The 20886-nt window shown below is 27.5% G+C and overlaps 1 protein-coding gene across 1 annotated transcript in view; it reads left to right on the top strand.

Annotated features, from left to right (window-relative positions):
* Nucleotides 1-20886, top strand: part of LOC129957162 (integrin alpha-PS1-like) — a 141094-nt gene that overhangs the window by 96992 nt on the left and 23216 nt on the right. The window contains exons 2-8 of the mRNA XM_056069339.1: nucleotides 12248-12378; nucleotides 12859-12947; nucleotides 15229-15414; nucleotides 17099-17252; nucleotides 18624-18828; nucleotides 20064-20148; nucleotides 20234-20339. Of these exons, the coding sequence (XP_055925314.1) occupies nucleotides 12248-12378; nucleotides 12859-12947; nucleotides 15229-15414; nucleotides 17099-17252; nucleotides 18624-18828; nucleotides 20064-20148; nucleotides 20234-20339 (956 nt within the window). The remainder of the gene's footprint in view (nucleotides 1-12247; nucleotides 12379-12858; nucleotides 12948-15228; nucleotides 15415-17098; nucleotides 17253-18623; nucleotides 18829-20063; nucleotides 20149-20233; nucleotides 20340-20886) is intronic.

Genomic DNA, 20886 nt, shown 5'->3' on the forward strand with positions numbered 1-20886 from the left:
TTTATAACAAATTCTAATAACTTAAGAAGAAAATTAATTATCGGCGATTTTTAAAAAATCGTCTGTTTTTTTTTGTTTTTTTGATGTTCTCATTTTAATTATCAAAAAGTCGATAAAAGTTTTTGTGTATTATAATATTTTATATAAAAACTACATATATAGAGTGGACACACAATCTTTTTCTGATTATCAAAAACTTTTATAAAAAATTGCAATATGTTGTATGTTTGTTCCCGTATATTTTTGAAACATTTTTAAATAGACCTATTCTATTTATATATAATTTTAAATATGTCCACATATATCAGTAATTTCCAATGTGAAGAAAGTAGCTCGAAGAAAGGCAAGACTGTAATCTTGCTTTAGCCACGTATTGTTCTTCACTTTGACTATCACTCTAGATAGAGCATCTGTAATTAATTGTATTGATTTCTTCAATTGTCGTTGCAAATGTTTCTGTCCTTTATATAAGCCAAAATTGACATTAAACAGTAATTACCAATTTAAATGCATGAAACCGTAGAACGCATTGAACTTTTTCCATCGTTGACACCATTTTTTAATATAATAATCAAATGTAAAATCATTATTTCAGCATTAATTGGACTTAAAAAATATATATACTAACACTACTGTTCAACGATAAAAAAATGTTACCGTATTATATTCCTGGTTCTTTCTTAGTAATTTTTGGTAATTAAGAGAAAACTTTATGAATCACCCTGTACATTACAGATATTAGATATGGAAGTATTTTAATCCGGAGAGACACCGGGATATCAAAATTTGTTTATTAAAATTTCTGTTTTTCATTATGTCATTTATGCGTGGTTTTATTTAATCAAAGGAATACAAGCGGTGCTTTTCTGTTCCTATTAGTTTGATATCAGGTCTGGTGAAGACAGCATTCCCTGTCTTTCAGTATCCATTAGTTCTCACCATTGTCAAAAGAAGCATCTACAAAAAAGGCTCACTTTGCCTCCTGAACGCCTGATCGGGCACGGAGCCAATGATAATAGCAATCGTAACACCTCCACGGAAGTCTAGCAGCCCATAAAAACCTGAGGTGCCTTCGAAAAAGCTCGGAGACTGGTCTCGAGTCTCCTAAAAAAAGGACGGCAGCGCTACAAAGTCACTAAATCAGTGCGTTGGTGGGTGAGGTGTCTGAAGATTTCGCGATTTATGCCCTGAGAGTGTAAGTCTAGTGTAAACATGGAGAACTAGGCGTGAAAATGTTGTCAACCAGTGCAAGGTGGCATTGTGAACAGTAGTGGTTTTTAGAAAAACTCAATAGCTTCTATAGTTTATATATATATATATTTTTAGATTATAAAACTATTGTACAATCTGTATCTGGTTCCAAAACAAATTTTGGATTAAAATTTCTCGTTTGGTAAAATATTACCAGGTGGTTTGGTAGCTCAAATTATCTGATTTTTTCAACATTAATGAGGGAGGTTGTGGCTGAGGGTCGAGCGACGAGCCACGATGGGATAAAAAGTTAAAAACTAGATTATCTCAATTATTTCGGGATGTTTGCTCATTTTATATTCCCTTAAATGTGTACAAACTTAATTATAGCATAAATTTTCAAAAAAATCATATACTGTGCTAACATTATGTTATAAATTATGGGGACTATATTCTATATTACATGATACACTCGATATATACTTCTATGTGTAAAATTTTCAATGTAAAAATTACTTTTGTGTAAGATATTATAATATAAAAAATGCTTTTATTGTCTGCAACTTTCTTTTAACAGCAGTAGTTTTTAATAGTGTAATGAAATAAACTTTAGAATTCTTTTAAAACCAATAAAAAAAAACATTAAAAATTGTTGCCAACAATATCTATAAAAAAAAGACAAATATATATAAAAAAAGTTAGATTAGTTCAAAATTTTATCATTATCTGTAGTTTCGGAGTGCTTATAAATTTCGTTATTTCAAAATCGTCTGCATTGTATTCAGTTATTTATTAAATATTGAAACATAATAAAAATTAATGGAACAACTGCAAGGAAATGAAATAAATATCATCGAAATAAAATTAGATTTTACATTCTTAAATGGTATTAAAATAAGATCTAATCTTGTGGGATATTTTGCTCTGAAGTTACTGCAGAAAAAAAATTAATTTCTAATTAATTAAATATTTAATTAATTTCTGCATTTTGAAGAGTTGATAATATTCTCTCTTTTAAATCTAATAATTAGTAAGCATAGTTTGGTTGAAAACAGTTGTTATGGAAGATATATGAAACATGCATAGTCATAATGACTTTCATACAACTTTAGATATAATTTAAAGTTTTTCTAAATTTTATTTTAGTTAATTAATGTAAATTATTTGTTTATTAGCAAAAAATCAGGATATTTTATTTGAATTCTGAGCAAAATGTTAAAATATAGGAGTTGTTTACTAGTCAAGGACTTACAATTACTGTATACTTGATTCATATTTGAAAATTCCTTTTTGACGTTTTTATATGCGACAACACTTTAAAAAAAAGTTGACCAATTTGTTATTTCTCTTATACTGCAAATTATTTCAAATATACATCGAAATTTTTCTGCTTTTTTTTTCATTTAATCTCAACTTTATTAGAGTATTATCAGAACTTTCATTTACCTATCTGACTAAATATAATTCAAGATTTAAATAAGAATTCTTTTGAAAAAATAATGCATGCGAACTCAACCAAGGTGTATTTTCTTTAGAAAATAAATCTAGTTAATCTATTTACTTTTATTTTGATATCAACTACCCTACCTACTTATAAATGTTAGTTATTTATCAACTTATTTTTAAAAATTATGGATCGTTTTTCATATTTGTGTTCAGATTTCAAAATCCAAAGGACGCCGTGGACATTAAACCACAGTCATATCATTTGCATTAATAATCATGTAAAAAGGTTTACTTGCATACCACTGAAAACTTGTTTTGCTCTGATCGCCAAACTGTAAACAAGTGGAGGCAGATAAAGTTTTGATAAATTTTATATGTCATAAATAGGAATGTTCTACTTTTTATATTTTGTTATCTTACCGCACATTTCAACTGAGTAATAAAGACATTACACACCTAAATATGGAGATTCAAATTCTAGTAGATTTATGTTTGGTATGAAATGAAGACATTACTGGTATAAAATTATAGGTTTTCAGCTGAACTTAGAGTGAACACTTTCTTCACGATATTTTGATTGTTATTTGATATCCCTTTAACTCCTCCCACGCGCTGTTGATTGGTATGTTGCAAAGTCGTATTCTCCGCCCTATGTTCGAAAATACTGAATTCCCTTTTGGTTATTTTTTTTCGAACAGCTGAGTTTCGATCGCAATATCTCTGTCACGATAATAAGTTTATACTACGATCTTTTGCCGTAAATTGTTTCCTTTTATCGAAAATTACTTGATATCCTGGACTAGCTGGAACAATCCTGGTTTTTGTGTGTTAATCTTAGATTTATTCCGAATTTGATCTTCAGAACTCTCTCTTTTTTTATTTTGTTCAAGGAAATAATTTGTGTTAAATGGTATTTTGATTTAGTTTTAATTATTACTTTATCGTATATGAAATATAAAGATAGTATGGTCTTCAATACAAATTCGAATTCGAAATTTTGACGAATCTCCGCGTTTTAGAACTCCTTGAGTTCAAAATACACATTTTTGGGCATTATGTCAGTCTTGTCTGTGACAAAGATAATCAAAAAAATTTGGAGCTAGACAGATGAAATTTGTTAGACGGTTTTTGCACCAAATTTGTAGAATTTTCAAATTTTGTGTAAAATCTATTCAAAAAAAGTCTGGCTGTTCGCTGTTCGAATGTAAGTTAACACAATAATTGCAAAACGAAGAGAAGTAGATGAATTAAATTCGTTACTCCAATTTAGCATTAACAGTATCCAAATCCAACTAGGAGTTGACCATCTGTTGGTGTGTATTTTCATAAGCATGTAACTGCTATAATTCAAAAACACAATGCGTTAAATATATCAAATTTGGCATGTGATTTTGTGACTGCAATTGTAGTTCTATGTCTAATTTTGGTTTTAGTTGGTTGGGCAAAACGTGTCTGAAACAAAAATGCGTCTTTTTAGAGAGTATGCGAGAAAATTTTGGGGAGACCATACTCTCTTGTTATAATTTAAAATTATTTATTTGGCTCCTGAAGCATTGATTCCTAACGTTGAGTATGCACAGAATGATTTCATCATAATATACACAAAGTAAATTATCAGCTTGAAAGAAAAATAATAAATTAATGTTAAAATTTTTTTATTGTACTATTTCTTTATCTCTTCTTCCTTTAAAAAAAAACATTTTTCTTCATATATTGATATGAACTTTGTCCATTTCCATAAGCTTCGTCAATTAGCGTACCATGTTGCACATTCGTGTTCTAAAGGGTTACGAATTTTTATCATTCTTTAAATATGTGCATTTTTTTGTATTTTTCTTGAATGCGTTTCTGATCTTATTTGAAAATGCGTTTAATTCGAGATGTCTATTAAAAAGCTTCATATTGAAATTTTATTTAATTCAAAATAATTTATTCCCATTAATCTATACTTATATATAAAGCTCAATGTGTGTGTGTGTTGGCGCTCTACAGAAAAGACCATTTGACCTACAGCTACCAAATTTGGTAGGTGTATACCTTGGAGGTCGGAAATGTGCACCTGGGGTCCCTTTTTTTGAAATTTTAACTAGAATTTTAATTATTAATTAAAAACTAACTTTCCCTCCAAAAAAATCTTTTTCATTTTCCCCAACGCCAAATGAATAAGGCTTCGGGTTTTTTTCCCAACAGTAATGAGGCTAAGGTTAACATTTTTCGGCCGATTATTTCAAACGATTCTGTTTATTTTCTTAATGTTTGATGCATTTAAAATTAAACATTGTTAATTAATCGATCTTTCAGATTCATTCTGAAGTACTTTTGAATTAAAATAACACAGAATAAAGGAAATTAAAAATGTCTAATCTGCATAGCGTTACCCCAACTGGCGTAGAAAAATTCACGCATTTGCGTTAACGTAACTGGCGAAGAAAATTCACGCATGCGCATTGTGTTCTGATGGTTGACAATATTATCAACGGCCGGCGCTCCAAATTTTTTTCCTTGTGTCCTTGTGTCTTGATTCAAATTATTTTTAGGTTAATTGCATGCTTTTGTAATTAAATTGTATTTATGTTAGTTATATATATTTTTGTGTATGCTTATAGTTTTAAGTACATCGTTTTTTAAGTAGTTTTTTTAAAACCTGTTTTCGACCGATTATTTTAAACGATTCATTTTATTTTCTTAGTGTTTGATGCATTTAAAATTAAACATTGTTAATGAATCGATCTGTTCATGATGAATCTGTAGAAAATTTTGTTAACATATTCTTGAGATATAACATAAATTAAGAAAGGTATTCTTTAGTGCCCATAAAGTTTAAAGGCTCGGTGACTCTGTTATCAGTAATCATATTATTAAAAAAATGCTTTGTTTCAGTAAAAAATATTATATTAATTGCAGATTTATTCTTTCCACTTTAATTTAAAGCATAAATTCTACGAGAGCTAACAGAAAATTAGAGAGATACATATTACGTTATGACTGAAGGCCTTTATAATATTATGAGTGAATGATATGGCTATCAAAATTTGAAGTTTCAAAATATTTTGATGAAGAAGCTATTAAAGTAGGAATTGCGTAAAATATTTAATTATTAAAATTTAAACGAACATCAAGATTGGCGAACCGGCTGGTCGCCAAAGGCGGCTAGTTAGGTAAATAAAGCTGAAAATTCTCTACAGAACTTTTGGAATTGTTCGTTAATAACGGAAAGATCAGATCATTATTTTTTTAAAGATTTTTTTTTTTTTTGTCATTGAACTAGGAAGTAGAATTTATTTTAAAACCATTGAATTTAATCCAAATAAAACTTATTTTTTAAAAACGAAACATATAGATAATATTTTGATAATTGTTTTAATTTAACATTACCAATTATCATTTTAAATCGTTTAGAAAAATTACATTCATAAACATTTTTTACAATAATTTTTCATGATTAAAATTACGAAAATAATTTTAATTAATATTTCATTTCTTCTAGTAATAAGCATAACTCGAAACTTCATATTAAAAAAATAATTTATTAAAATTTTGTGTTCGTTTTCCAAGAATATCGACTTCTACTTTAAGAACAACTTTGAAGAATGCCATTTCCAGAATGAATCATTCGTTGAGTTGACAGTGATGAAACAAACCTTAAGCGCTAAGATTATCTACCACGGAACTGATTTTCTTCAGACAGCTAAAACAATCTCTTTCTGAACATAAAGAATTCATTTTATCTTTTCCCCCACTCAGCAACAAGTAGGAAGTCGGTAATCTTGTATAATACACTTAACGAAAGCGCCCGTAAGAATTCCATTTTTTTTTTATGTGAGATTCTCCGCATGTTGGAGTTACCCATGAAGGTAATTGCATATTTTTTCTATTAAGAGTCATTTTTCGTTATTGAAATCTGTACGATATAATTTAGAATTCACTGGAAGAAAGTATTAAATTAGCTAGTTCTTTGGGAATCAAAAGAATACCGCTAAAATCTTGTTGCAGCTTGCGCATTTGTAGGTTATATATGTGTAAGTATTGCTTTCTAGACAAAAATCGCTTCTAGCAAAATAAATAAATAAATAAAATCTTATATTTTTTAATATTGCCAAAACTATTTATGTTTTATTCAATTTTTATTTTTTGATTGATGGTTAGTAGTTAATATAAATGTTTGATTGACTATTTTTTTATTGCCATTTTACTTTGTAGAGGTGTGAAAAAGAATATAGTGACATTTATCATTTTTTCTTAATTTTTTTAAACTGAAGTTTGAAATTTATAAAATGAAGTGAGTGAAACTATAATCTGGAATTACAGCAACTTTTTGCCCTGTATACATATAAACATCAATTTATGCAACTTTGTATGCGATATTTAAATCCATCAATATCTAACACTTTCCATTTTATCAGTAGTCGGAAAAACAGAAGAGAAGAGAATACCTCTAATTCGTAGACTGAGAAGAATTCTTCGAGTACTGCGATTCGGAGCAGTACAGATTTCTGTCTCTGCGCATGTGCAGTATTGAAATGTAATCGTTTCTTTACATATTCGTTCTGCTGTTGTGAAGAGAAGTTACTATCATAAAAGCAGTGCTCCTTTTTTTGGAAAATGTTAAAAGGGCGCTTTTTGGCTGCAGAAATTTATTTTCTTCTACCCCACAATTTGATTGTAAGAAATACATGTAATATAATTAGTTATAAATGAAAAAAATTATTGCAAAATATTGTAGTTTTTGTTGTGTAATTTTTTTCTTAATAGATATGAAAGTAACATTAATAGATATAAGAATTAATTATTTACCTTTTACCTTTATTATTCCTTATTATTCTGCAATGAATGAATAAATCTTTATAAAGGAGAAAAATGAAAAAAATCTATTTTGGTTTAACTTTTAATTATAATTAGCTAAAAATTAATGATTTCTTTGTTGCACTTTCTTTGTGAAGCTGCAACAAATCAAATATTTTTTTTTATTTTTTATTTTTGTAAAAATTAAATTATTGAAAATTAAGTAAAAATAAAAATCATGCCAAAAGGCATAAGTGGACAATGAACAATATATAGCAAGACTAACACAGCTATGTTACATGAACTGGTACTGCGTACATATTTGATAAATTTCTTTTTTCTTTTGTCTTTTATCTTATCTTTTATCATTATCCGATTAAGAATTGTTGACGAAATGAAGAAAAGTTTCTGAATATTAATAACAGGATATTTTCTTGGAACTGATTTTTTTAAGGTTTAAAACGAGTTTTATATTATTTATTGGATTTATTCGAGTTAAACTTATATCGATATATTGAGATATCTTAATTTTCATTTTTATTTTCTTGCGCATGAAGTACCCAAAGAGAAAGTACTATAATCGTCAAAAAATTCGACCTGGATATTTTAACAAATCTCAACGTTTCACACATCCATGGATTCGAAAAAATATTTTTTCACATTATGTCTGCTTGTGAAAACGATAATTAAAAAACGGTTTAAGCTAACAGGATGAAATTGTATATGGATTTTATATCAAATTTGTAAATACAAAATGAAACATAGTACTGTTTAATTGTCAATAATATAGAATAAATATTCTGACAATCTAACTTTTTAATGCTTATTATACCCTAAAAATTATTATATATATATATCTGTAATAATGATTAAATGAAAAAAAAAAAGACTTGGATCCGAAATGTTAATCATATTTACGTGAAGATGAATTCATGCAGCGATGTTTAATCATTCGAGCGGAAGTAGACGAGTCGTCACCGGAAAAGACGAAAGTGATGAATATATTGCGGCATCTCTAAATTGGTTGAGTAATTTTTTTGCGTCTTGATCGTAAAGAATCGCTTTTTTGCTCAGATATTTGAGTTATTTCCGGAAATACGCTGAAAAGACCTGTTTCAGTAAAGTGATATTTAAACATAATTTTGGAAAATTGTAAAAAAAATTAATTGGGTGTTAGATTTTTCTGGTGTCGTGTTATTGTGTTAACGAATAATAGTCCGTAGTGATAGAACTAATGCAAGAAAGTAGATTAGATGGATTGCAAAAAATAAAATCGAAGTTTTTTAATGGAAAATATTATTAAAACGCGTTTTATCTAAAATATGTTGTATTAACGTACGAGGTGGTCATAATTTTTTTTTTTCCTTTTTGTAAAGCAGATACAGCTAAAAGCTAAAACTATTGAATAGGATAAAGCCAAATTTTTAATATTTTCGGAGCAATAAATACATTAAGTGAATAATCATGCATCAGATCACTTTTCTGAGTGCAAAGTTTTAATAAATTGATCTAGTTTCACATTTCAGTGCAATGTTCGTATATTTTATTTTAATATAACATTTTTGCATTTTATTGACTTGGTAAAAATAAAATTAAAAAAAATATATGTCAAGACACCAGTTAATTCGACTTCTACGTTTGTATACAAAATTATTGAAGCAGATTTTCGGTATTTATAAAGGTTCTAATAATTTAAAGGGAACATAATGGAACCTCTCTTTCATATAAACACATACCTTACCAGTTGATAAATATAATGCTACATATACACACGCATACAATATCTATGTACTTGACTAATTATACTTGATAAAGTGTTACTTTTATCTTAATGTTTCCTAATTGATATACTTTGTATTTTTGCAATCTTATTCATTTGGCAACTAGAAAAATAAAATTCTTTAACTGGCATGCTTGCATCCCCCTTTCAACCCAGTGGCCCTAAGCAGCTAACTTACCTCGTTGCCTAAAGTTGACCACCATTATCCTCCAGTAAAGTTATCCACCATTGCCTAAAGTTGATTAATAAAAGCTTATTTTCTGTTAGTTTCATATCATATGTCATTCATATCCTTTGAGCAGTTAATGAAAATTTGAATAGCTGATATTTCGAGTATTCGTTCTAATTACTGATTAATAATAAATTCCAAAAACGGAAAAAAACTCTCTTGTCAGCTCCTTTTGGCACTAAGTTTTTTTTCATCCGCTTGATTTATGTCCTATCTATTTATACTCTACAAATGAATTTTTCTTTCATGCTGCTCATTAGTTTTAACTGTAGATGTCTTCAAACCGGAAACTTTATTTCATGGCAGTCCTGTACGTTAAATCATTTTTTTCCCTTGAGATTTTTTTTAAGTGAAAAAGAATTTCGCGAAACGATTTTCATCAGAATATTTTCAACGATATTTCAAATGTGGAAAATAAATAAATTTAAAAAAATTGAGAAAATTGAAACTGTTAAAATCTTCTTTAAATAACTGCAAACTTTTAAGAATCTAAAAATAGGCGGGAAAATTAGATTTTCCCACGAAATCTGACTTTGGAGGGGGGTAGGATATTATGTACTGTTTAAATAATGTTCTTTATTTTCAATAAATAACTCACTAGTTTATCCATTAATGATGAACTTTTCTTTATAAAAATCTTCGTTCTTTTTTTTTTGTCTTGGTTTTTTAGGCTCTTTGTCATTTTCTTGCATCTATTCTATATTTTTGTAAATAATAATAAATTTAGATTACCCAGAATTAAATGAGAGTTCTTGATCTATTTTGCAATACGTTTTTAAATATAGTTCGAATAAGTTCTGTTAAACTGTTGCTTGTTCAGTCCATACATCAATTAAAAACATATGTTTAAGGGCTAATTCTTTTAACTTTATCTTTATATATATTGTTTAATTTAGTTATCATCTATCACAATTTGAGAGTTATTTCGTGAGATACAAGCCATAATGAATAATATATTTATTATAGCTTTATTCTTATTTTATTGTAATTACTCGTAAAATTTTATTTTTAATATTGAAATGTAGAATTTCTTCACATATTGGGATTTGATTATTTGCCCAATCATGCTTTTGTGTATTAACTAAACCTCTTAGTAGACACTTTTCAATAAAATAGAATAGCATAATTATTAAAGATTATTTCAATTATATATTATATTGTCATATATTTAATTATGTATTTTGAAATCATTCAAAGATATTCTAAATAACAGATGGAGCCATTACCGCTTGTTAGGATTTTTTTTTTACAAACTTGTTTGATAAGTTTGTCACGAGATGGCGGCACGAGCTAAAATGATTGTTTCTTGTGTAATTAAAATCATTCTTTTAGTATAGAAAATTTATTTTTAGTTATAATTGAAATAAAATGAATTATAACTACAATTCATTTTCTTGAATAATATTAGTTTTATTTTCTATATCTACTCTCCTTGAATAATTTGTTTATTTCAAAATGAATATTCGAATAAAAAAATATTTCTTTTCTCAAAACCCTTATTAAAAACTGGCAATGATATTTTCGAAAGATTAGCGCCAATAGTTTTCGTTTGCTTTTAAAAAATGAATTTTAAACTATTATAAAGAATCGGAAGTAAGATAAAACATTTATGGGAAAAAAAAAAATCACCAACTCAAGAAATAAACAAAAACAGATGACGTTTATTGATACGTATAATTTCACAGCGGAAGTAGGTGTGTTTCGATCCATTTGACAAATAAAATCCGAAACAAATTCTTTTTCTCGTTGCAGAAAATAATTCTTAATTATAATTTTCATATTTTGAAAAATGGGTTACATTTCATAATCGTTTTGTTTTTTAAAAATATTTATTTATTTTTTTGCAAATGTTGAGTATTCTAGTAAAACATATCTACCATAGTATGGACTAATAGAAAATAATGCGAATCTATGTTTACGTTTCTCTTATTTACATGACTTAGCCCGCTCCCCCTTTTTTTTTCAATTTTGCTATTTCAAAATGCTTCCCTTTATTGTTGAAAGGCATTCATTTCACACATAATATGATGGTGCCATATTAATGAAATTTGTCCATATATATGAACTAATGAGCTAAAGCATTCATTGTTATAAAAATGCTCAAATGTTAGGTAATGAGGATACAAAAGTTCATTCTTTTATTGAAGAAATTAGAAAGGGGTTTAAATTAAAATAAATTGATTATAATTTCTTATGATTAATTCCTTGTATAAGGTTTGTAAAAAATTTTTTAATCTTAATGAGATTTTATTTGAAAAATAAAATTTTTTGTTACGTATTCAGGAATTCGACATCATTTTGACTTTGACAAAAAATGGGAAACCAAACCAATTTGTTTAAATAATTTAAACATAAAAAATGGAATAACATTCTTTTTATTACAGTTCATAGTTTAGAGAAGTATTTTTTTAAAAAAAATTCTTTCACAGCAACACATTTTCCAAGTATCACTTCAATAGGCTACTCTTAAGCTATTAGACTTATTTATTAAACACCAAAAATGCATGCACTGTATAAAAGTTTGATATAGTGCATATAAAAATAAATAGTAAAAGCACTGAATAAAATGTTTTTTTTTTCTACAATGTTTATATTATTGTCTAAAAATTTAATTCATTTCTGTGACAATTTCCAAAGAAAGATAATACATATATTAAAACTACTTTTCTGCATGAATCATACATAGAAGTAGTAAATTATTGGTGTTCTATCTAATAAGCATCTTAATTATTTTTATTTAGCATTAATCGATGGTGAGTTTTTTAAAGATTTATAGTAGGTAGTAAAATAATTTACTAATATTTATATTTTTATTGTAGGCTTGTAATTGGAGCTCCTAAAGCAAGGAGTGGTTCTTATAACAGTTCTGGTGCTGTTTTTAGCTGTCCCCTGTCTACTTTCAGAGATTATATTGTAGATTGTAAACAACTACCAATAGATCAAAATACAGGTAAAATCTTCCCTACTTTTTCATGCCATTTTGTTTCAGAATAAATAAATTATCATGAAGAACAACTCATAGTATTTTTTATACCTATTAATCAATCTTTTCAATTATTAATTTGTTAGATTCAACCATTATTATGTTTTGAAGCTTAGTTATTTCAGTCCATGATTTTTTTTTTCTATAGATAGCAATATTTATGAGAAATACTTATAAATGACTAAATTATTAAAAAAAAAAAAAAATCTTCTAATCTGGCAAAAAAAAAAAAAAAAAAAAAAATGTAGATTTGTAAATTGTTCTGTTTTATTAAAATGTATTTATCAATTCATCATTCATTGAGTATCAAAAATTATTCTACTAATCTCCTTAGATACAATAACTTTAGAATTTTCTTGTTATATATGTGATTTCTGTATTTGTGATGTAACTTGTGTTTTTAATAACTTTTAAATAAATAAAGTCAATTGTTCTTTTATTTTCCAGAATTTAATAGTCTTAATAGTAGAGCAATAAAAGACGACCAATGGCTGGGTGTCACAGTTTCAAGTGGAGGACCAGGAGGCTATGTGATGGTGAGAAGGAATATTAAAATGTGCTTTTAGAACTTTCTTATGCAGTCAGAGAAAAAACAACTTTTGATAAATGAAAATTAGTGTTTATTTATAAAAAAAAATTATTTGTATACATATAAGCTGCAAATTACTAAAAAGCAGCCTTTTTACTGTTTGAAATTATTCTTAGTTTTTATGCATTTTGCTTTTAACTATGAAAATTGGTTTAAATTCACAGATTCTATGAAAATGAAATTTTTTTTATAAATGTTATAATATGATTTTTATAGGTTGAAAAATTTATATAGAATTGCCAAATTTCTTCAAAATATAGATATATAAATGATATCTCTTCATTTAGTTGCACATATACACAAAAACAAAGCATTTAAATATTTGAGTATTTATAGCGTTCTATATAGAAAATTTGTTAATTAAACTTTTCTTTGGTTGATAGGAGATCTAACCTAAGGTTTTTGTTTTGCCAGAATAATAATTTTATTATAATTAAACAATTAGCTAATTTCTCAAGAATATTGATAATATTTAATTTTAGTTTAATCACTTGTATATAAATTCTTGTCCTTGATTCTGTCAAACTGCCAAATACTAAAGCCCTGTTATTTTAATTGACTGACATTTGTTTATTGTGAATGTAAACCTTACTAATTGAGTCCAATCCCATAACATCATAAATGTATTAAAAATATAAATGTGACGATAGATAGACGAATCTATCTTCCAAATTTTGCGATATCGTAACTTTCCTCTTTTGTTTGTCATGTGAAGTATACAGATATTAACCATAACCCTTTTTCTTTAGTTTTTCAAACAATAGAATAAAATCATATGATTAAATATTTAATGAAGTAAAATGGTTTGAATTTATGAAAACAATGTATCTTATTGTTGGAATAAGTCAAATGGTCGGAATAGGTTTGTAGAGCGCCAACACATTTATCTTTTTTTATTAGTTCAGATATCAGAATTTTAGGGGATATTATTGTAGAATTTTTTTTAAAAATTATTAGTCTTAATATTTGCCCTTTTATTTTCGGTTTGTTGAGATGTAGATAAATCTGCCCTAATTGCTGTTAAGTTTGTTAGAAAGATTTAATTTATATTTGATTTCATTTTTTAAAACTAATTTTTCTATTTTACTAAAAATATGATGAAAATATAATAATTATTATTAATCTTTAGTTATTCATTATTGAAAAGTATCCTTGCTGTAAAAAATTGTTCATGTTCATGTAATCACATGAAATCTAAGTTAGTTAATGCTTAATCTTAGATGAATATTTGGATTCAGACATTTTTGACCGCATAGTCTATGCAGTCAATTATCCCTTCTTTAACATTTCTGTGTTTTAATTTTTTTATCTAATAGAATATCAGTTAGATCTGGATAGGATGAATGTAATTAGTTAAGTAATTGATATTTTAGCTACTTAAAAATAAAAGCAAAAAGCAATAAATAAATAAAAAATTTTGAAAAGTGCTGAAATTTGCTTCAAAGTAACAAATTTAATATGACTGCAAATGATTTAAAGCATTTAAGCAAAACATAAATGTATACATACTTATTTGAAACAATTGCATTGGCATTGTAAAAAGTATACTTTTGAAAATTTTTTAAAGATTAACTTGTTTGCTATATCTTTTCACAAATTTACTGAACTTTTGATTTTTAAATATTTAATTTTTTAATGAACAATTATTTGTTAATTTTTTTATTTAGCTAATCTAATTTAATTGAGTTAAGTTAATTTAGGAACTACTATACTAATATTTTCATTTGCAAACAGTTGAAAAGTTATTTTGATCATTGAGACATTCTGATATAGACACTTGGTTCTCAGTTAATTCTTGGATTATTAGGACGACATTTACCACTAAAGTGTTCTAAGGAATATAGTGTCGGAAATTTTAAAGTTATATTGATTACATGAGAGCTAATGAAATCATATGTAAATCTACACAGAATCAATCAGCATTCAAGTTTTCCTTGAATGTTCTGTAATTTATCATAATATAGTTATTCTTTAAGTTATTATAAAACAAAATATGAAAAAGATAACAAATGTAGGTTTTATATATCTAATAATTCATGATTTGAGAAAAATAAAATGTTACTTTTTGACTGTATTCTTTAATGCTCAAGAATTAATTGGGACATTTAGTTACTCCCAGTAAAGTGTTCATATGTCATGCATACTTTAGTTCAATCTTTTCGTATGCCATCCCTTTGCAGAGATTTAAATATCTTATTGATATTAATTTTTATAAATTTTATTTTCAGGCTTGTGCTCATCGTTACATTTTAGCGGGGGATGATTATCAATGGGGTCAGGGCATTTGCTATTCACTCAAACAGAACTTGAGAGATTTTGGTAGAACATGGCAACCGTGTCAAAACCGACCCGTCAACAAGGCACATGAACAGTATGGATATTGCCAAGCGGGAACAAGTGGTTTGATAACTGAGGTAAGCTTAATTGTTAAATTTTATGTGGGGAAAAATAAAAGAATGTGTATGAATTTTAAAATTCGATGTATTGTTTCATTGAATTTTAAATAGACAGGGATATTCATAACTGGATTTTGTGTTGCATTTTTTTCCCCTTAGTTTTCTTCCGATAATACTTTTTAATGTTGACTTCATGGTATTTTTCAAGACTAGCATCCCTTTTACTCTTCATTTCAGAAACTACATTTATCACCTTTGGATTTTTTTTAGCTATTCTTTTCCCAGTGATAATTTTCTTTTGGAATTGATCTATATTTTTTTAAATTTTAAATTTCTGTAAAGTTTTTATATATTGATAAAGATAAACATATCCTCTTCTATCGGTCACCTTTCCTCTATTTTTGTGAGTAATAATTTTCCTCTCTTTTGGTAATCATCTTTCTTCACACAAAACAACTAGTACATGTACAAAAATTCTGAGGATTTTTGTATTGGAAAGCAGCCATCTTTTGATATTTAGGTATTAACATATGACATTGGCAAACATTAACACGAACAAATGCCATTGGTGAATGTAATCAAATTTTAATCATGAAAATAGTTATCACTAGCAAATAGTTGGTTGCTGTAAGCTATAAAATCTTCGAAATTTTTTTTTTTTCCCAATTAAATTTCGGTTTGTGGTTTGTATTTAAGCTCCTACCTTATTAGGCAAGTGTATTAAAGATGGATCTAAAACAAATCTGTATTTTAGCTATGTAGCCAAAAATATATTGTTACAAAATTTTTTCTTCTACAACAAATACCGCCACTCAATTGTAATTACTCAGCGCATTTAATTGTAAGTTTAGCAGCTTGCTTGCTGTCTAATCCTCCAGTTTCTTTACCTGTCGGCGACTCCGACCCATCTCACACACAACTTTTTACGATACACACGACTTCTCACTATCCACACAACTTCAGAGTGCCCGCCGTCTTTTATAGCTCCGGGAGGTGGGGCTCGAATCTTCAGACCAATCAGGGCATACCTGGGTGTATCTTAGTTTCTACTGGATGGATCGTGAAGCTTCTCGAACTTTCCAGTATGATCCATTTAGTCGCCAAACTCGCCAAATTCATCGCCAAGCCGCCAAATGTTCGCCAAATTTGTCGCCAAGCTCCGAGGTTATTGACGCGGCACCCACTCAACATGCACAGGACAGATCGTACAATTGTCTTTCTTACGATGACACTATTCGGGCCGGGTAGCAAAATTACAGATTTGTAACAATATAAATTTAATGTTTTCTTATAATGTAAATTTATTGTGTTCTCCCAATTACTCATTCTTATAAATCATTTAAATTGATGAATACAAATTATTCTTTTGATTAAGATGTGATGAAGTATTCATATATATATATATATATATTTTTAATGAATGATTTTTTTTTTGTTTGTTATTGTACACATTTTTGATGACGTACACCTTTCAGATATGAACTACTAACTTTCCCAAAGAAGTTCTATGTAAAAATTATTTAGATATTTTTTTAGTAAATTTTCAAATGTATTTTAGGAAGAGCATAACTGTACTCAAGAAAGTTGCAAATGTAAAGATATATTTATTTTGTTATTCAAAAAACATTAAATAATTTTATGAGCAATCTTTTTTCTTATTGCATTCTCTTTATTAATATAAAAATTTATTTTTCATTTTTAGGACAATACTATTGTTATTGGCACACCTGGCCCTTTTACATGGAGGGGCACAATTTTTACAAATACTGTATCATTTAAAATAAAAGATGACAAGAGATGGTATTTTGGACCTCTTTTAGAAGAAACTTCACCTGTAGATAAATACAGCTATTTAGGTGAGATTTTTTTATATATATATGTGCTGTTAGTTTTGAAAATTATACCGTAAATTCATATTTGAAGTACTACTTAAAAACATAATTTTCTTTTTTCCTCTCCCCCTCCCCCAATGATTTTTGTTTATTTAAATTGAAAAGAAGCTGTTATAATGTAATAATTATCTTCCTGAAGTATTATGGTAACTGAAATGGTGAAATACTAAAGGGCATTAGTTAGTATGCCTTGAAATAATGAAGCACAAGACTGACTGAGAAAGAAGGAAAGAAAGCTATGAATTTAAAGAGCATGTTATGTAGTAGCAAATTTAAAGACCATGTAGCATTGAAAAGAACAGCAGACTATAATAACATGAGCTTGTTGTGCTTGTGGTGAATAGCATATAAGCCAGTTAACAACTGCGTTACATGAGTGTACGCTTTTTTATCATGGTTTAGTTACTGGACTGTGAACCACAACATCCCAGATTCTATCCTTCGCGCCTCACATATCGCTTCATTGGTGACCTTGAACAATAAACCCTTAACCTTCGTACAGCTGTTGTGGCGCCATCTACCTGCAACCAAAGTCGTCAGACTCACTTGACGTAGCAACACAAAATAGCCGCAACAACCCAAAGTTGTCAGACTCACTTGACGCAGCTACCACTCACTCACACACGCTCGTCATAATGCTTGGCGCTACTCAAATAGGGTACAGGCCCATTAGACAACAGCTAATAACTCGATACATCATTCAACAGCCATATCGTTCGTCTCACCTCCGACTCACTGGAGGGAGAGTACTGTGGTGAATAGCATAAAGCCAGTTAACAACTACACTACACGAGCGTACGCTTTTGTATCGTGGTTTAGTTACAAGGTTCCAGGTTCTATCCTCGCGCATCCCACATCGCTAAATGCTCAAAGTATTTTAAGAAAACTACAACATTTTCTTATTTGGTAACTTTAAGAATCTCAATCGATGAGAATTTCTTATGATTCTAATAGGAAGTCAGTTCACCATATCACAGTTTGACTCTTTAAAGCCACTTCTATTGGAGTTGCAGATTCTTATGGAAATGCCTTGTGTTTCTAGTCAAGTATTAAAACTGTTTGCTTTTATATTTAATTTGTAAAATATTTATTTTTATTTGCTTGAAATTTTTTTATTAATATTTGTTTATTTTTTGATTAAAAACTGCAATTTTAATTAAAAATTTCTTTAAATACATTCTACTGCCTACCCTTAGTCTGAAAGGCACAGATTAGTCAAAATATTTTGTTCCATATAAATTACAATAAATAGATTTTAAAAATGGCTTCTAATATTTTGTTAGTTAGGAGTGATAATATAAATCAGTTTTAATATTTTCTCTAAATACATTTTAGGCATGTCTGTAACATCCGGTGTGTTTTTCAATGGAGCACGAAGTTTTGTAGGAGGCGCCCCAAGATCGAATGGAACTGGACAGGTTGTGTTTTTTGCAAAAAATAAGCCTGATGTAACTTTTGTAGTGCAACTGATATTAAATGGAGAAAAATTTGCTTCTTCCTTTGGTTATTCCCTTACCTCCATTGATATTAATAGCGATGGGTGAGAATATGTGTTATTTTACTTCCTTTTGTAGAAAGATAATTTTGCTATTTCTTCTTACTGTATTTATTCGATAGATTAATGAATTAAATTTAATACATTTTTTTTATAAAATTAATTTTTATAATTTGTACGTGAATTTATGAGTTGAAATTTTCAAAAATATATAAGTAAGTTGTGAAAATAACATTGCAGATCTTATACTTCTATTTATTCAAAGACAACTTTTTTAGCTTATATGTAATTATTTTTATTAATTTTTTTTCAAGCAGTGAAATGAAGAACATACAAAAAATAACTTATATAATATGCTTAATATTTATGGTTACAATTTAGATACATTTTATGAAATAGAAATCAAGAAAAGTTTTAGTGTATTTCAAAAATTCTCACAGTAAATACTAATACCTTTTTTTTTCTTCTTTTTTTTTTCATTTAGAACATTTATTTCAGATATTTGTCTAATTAATTGTGATCCTGTATTACTTTGTTTTAAAAATATTCATTCTCTTTACAAAAATGAAACATTTTCTGCATAAAACAGCTGTGCATTTTTAGTTATATTGTATGAACTTTCCCCCATACATTTTTGCATACATTCTATCTCTGTAATATATTTATATTTGTTATACAGTTCAAATATGTATTTTATTAAAAAAGTTGTATGCTTCGATGAATTCTATTTTCTATGCATATGAATTTGTAAGTAAATTCTGTTCTTTCAATATGTTAGATTAAAATGTGATTAGATGGATAAAAAGGTGGCTAATATTTAAAATTGTTTTAGAAATATCAAAATTATTTTTTAATGCATTTTATAATATTTTTTAAACAAAATATAATGATTACTAACACAACTAGCTTATAAATTGGTAAATAAAAGAATATTTATGGTACAAAAATATGAATTATACTTTTATTTTGGAAGAAATGCATTGCTGAAATTGTTTTTTTTTAATTAATTGATCATGTATTTGTTCCAAGATTGTGCATATCTATTGAAAATAACAGTCGAAGGAAATATCAACTCCCCCTCTTTGTTCTTAAATATGATACTCATATTTGTTATCACTTTCTGTTGAAAATCTGTTTATTTTCCCCTTTGTTTAGTTTTGTTCTCTGGCCATACACCTTGTTTGTGCCATTCTTGTTAGACCATTAAATTTGCTTGCATAAAAATCATAAACATGATTTTTTTTTCTCAATAAAACTATATTTACTTTCTCCCTCTCTAGATTTCTGGATCTTGTTGTAGGGGCTCCCTTTTATTTTGACAAAGGCAAGGGTGGTGCAATTTATATTTATATGAATTCTGCTAAGGTAAGATTACAAGAGATTGGAGTTTTTTTTTTTTTTTTTAAATGGAATTAGAATTTGATGTAATCAAAAATATTTTTCATTTTAGGGTATTAGTGAAAATACAGAGCCTATTAAAATCACTGGGAAGTCAGAATCTCGATTTGGCTTTGCTGTTGAGAATGCTGGTGACTTAAATCAAGATGGATTTCCAGGTATAATATTTTTTCTTGTATTTTAAATTCGGACAATTGCTTGACAGATTTACAAATTCCAACTCAAGCGAAACTATAATTATTCAAATAATATTTCTGAAAAACAGAGAAATGACAGAAAACTTATTTATGAATTAAAGGCTTTGAAAAAAAGACTAATTTTTTTGTATTACTAAAACGAATATTTATAATTTTTAAATTTTTTGAATGCAAATTCTTATTTTTAAATATTTTAAATTGTTTTTCAAAGTAATTTTTAAGAATGCTTTTGTTTTGTGAAAAAGTGCTTGATGTTTGTTTTATTGCATTTTTTTAAAATTTACTGTAGAATATTTAAATAAATTATGGTTTTTATGATTATGATAAGCAATGATATTTCTTTTTGTAAAATTTCCTTTTGTTTCTATTTGCAATAAAGTCTGTTGATTTTGACACTACTCATGCCTCCCGCAATATTTGTAAAAAGCTCAATAGGATTTTTCGTCATTAAATACAGACAGGTGGAAAGGATCTAATAATATCAAAGACATCAAAGTGATGTCTGTTT

Source organism: Argiope bruennichi, chromosome 11, assembly GCF_947563725.1.
Source record: "Argiope bruennichi chromosome 11, qqArgBrue1.1, whole genome shotgun sequence".
Classification (NCBI taxonomy): domain Eukaryota; kingdom Metazoa; phylum Arthropoda; class Arachnida; order Araneae; family Araneidae; genus Argiope; species Argiope bruennichi.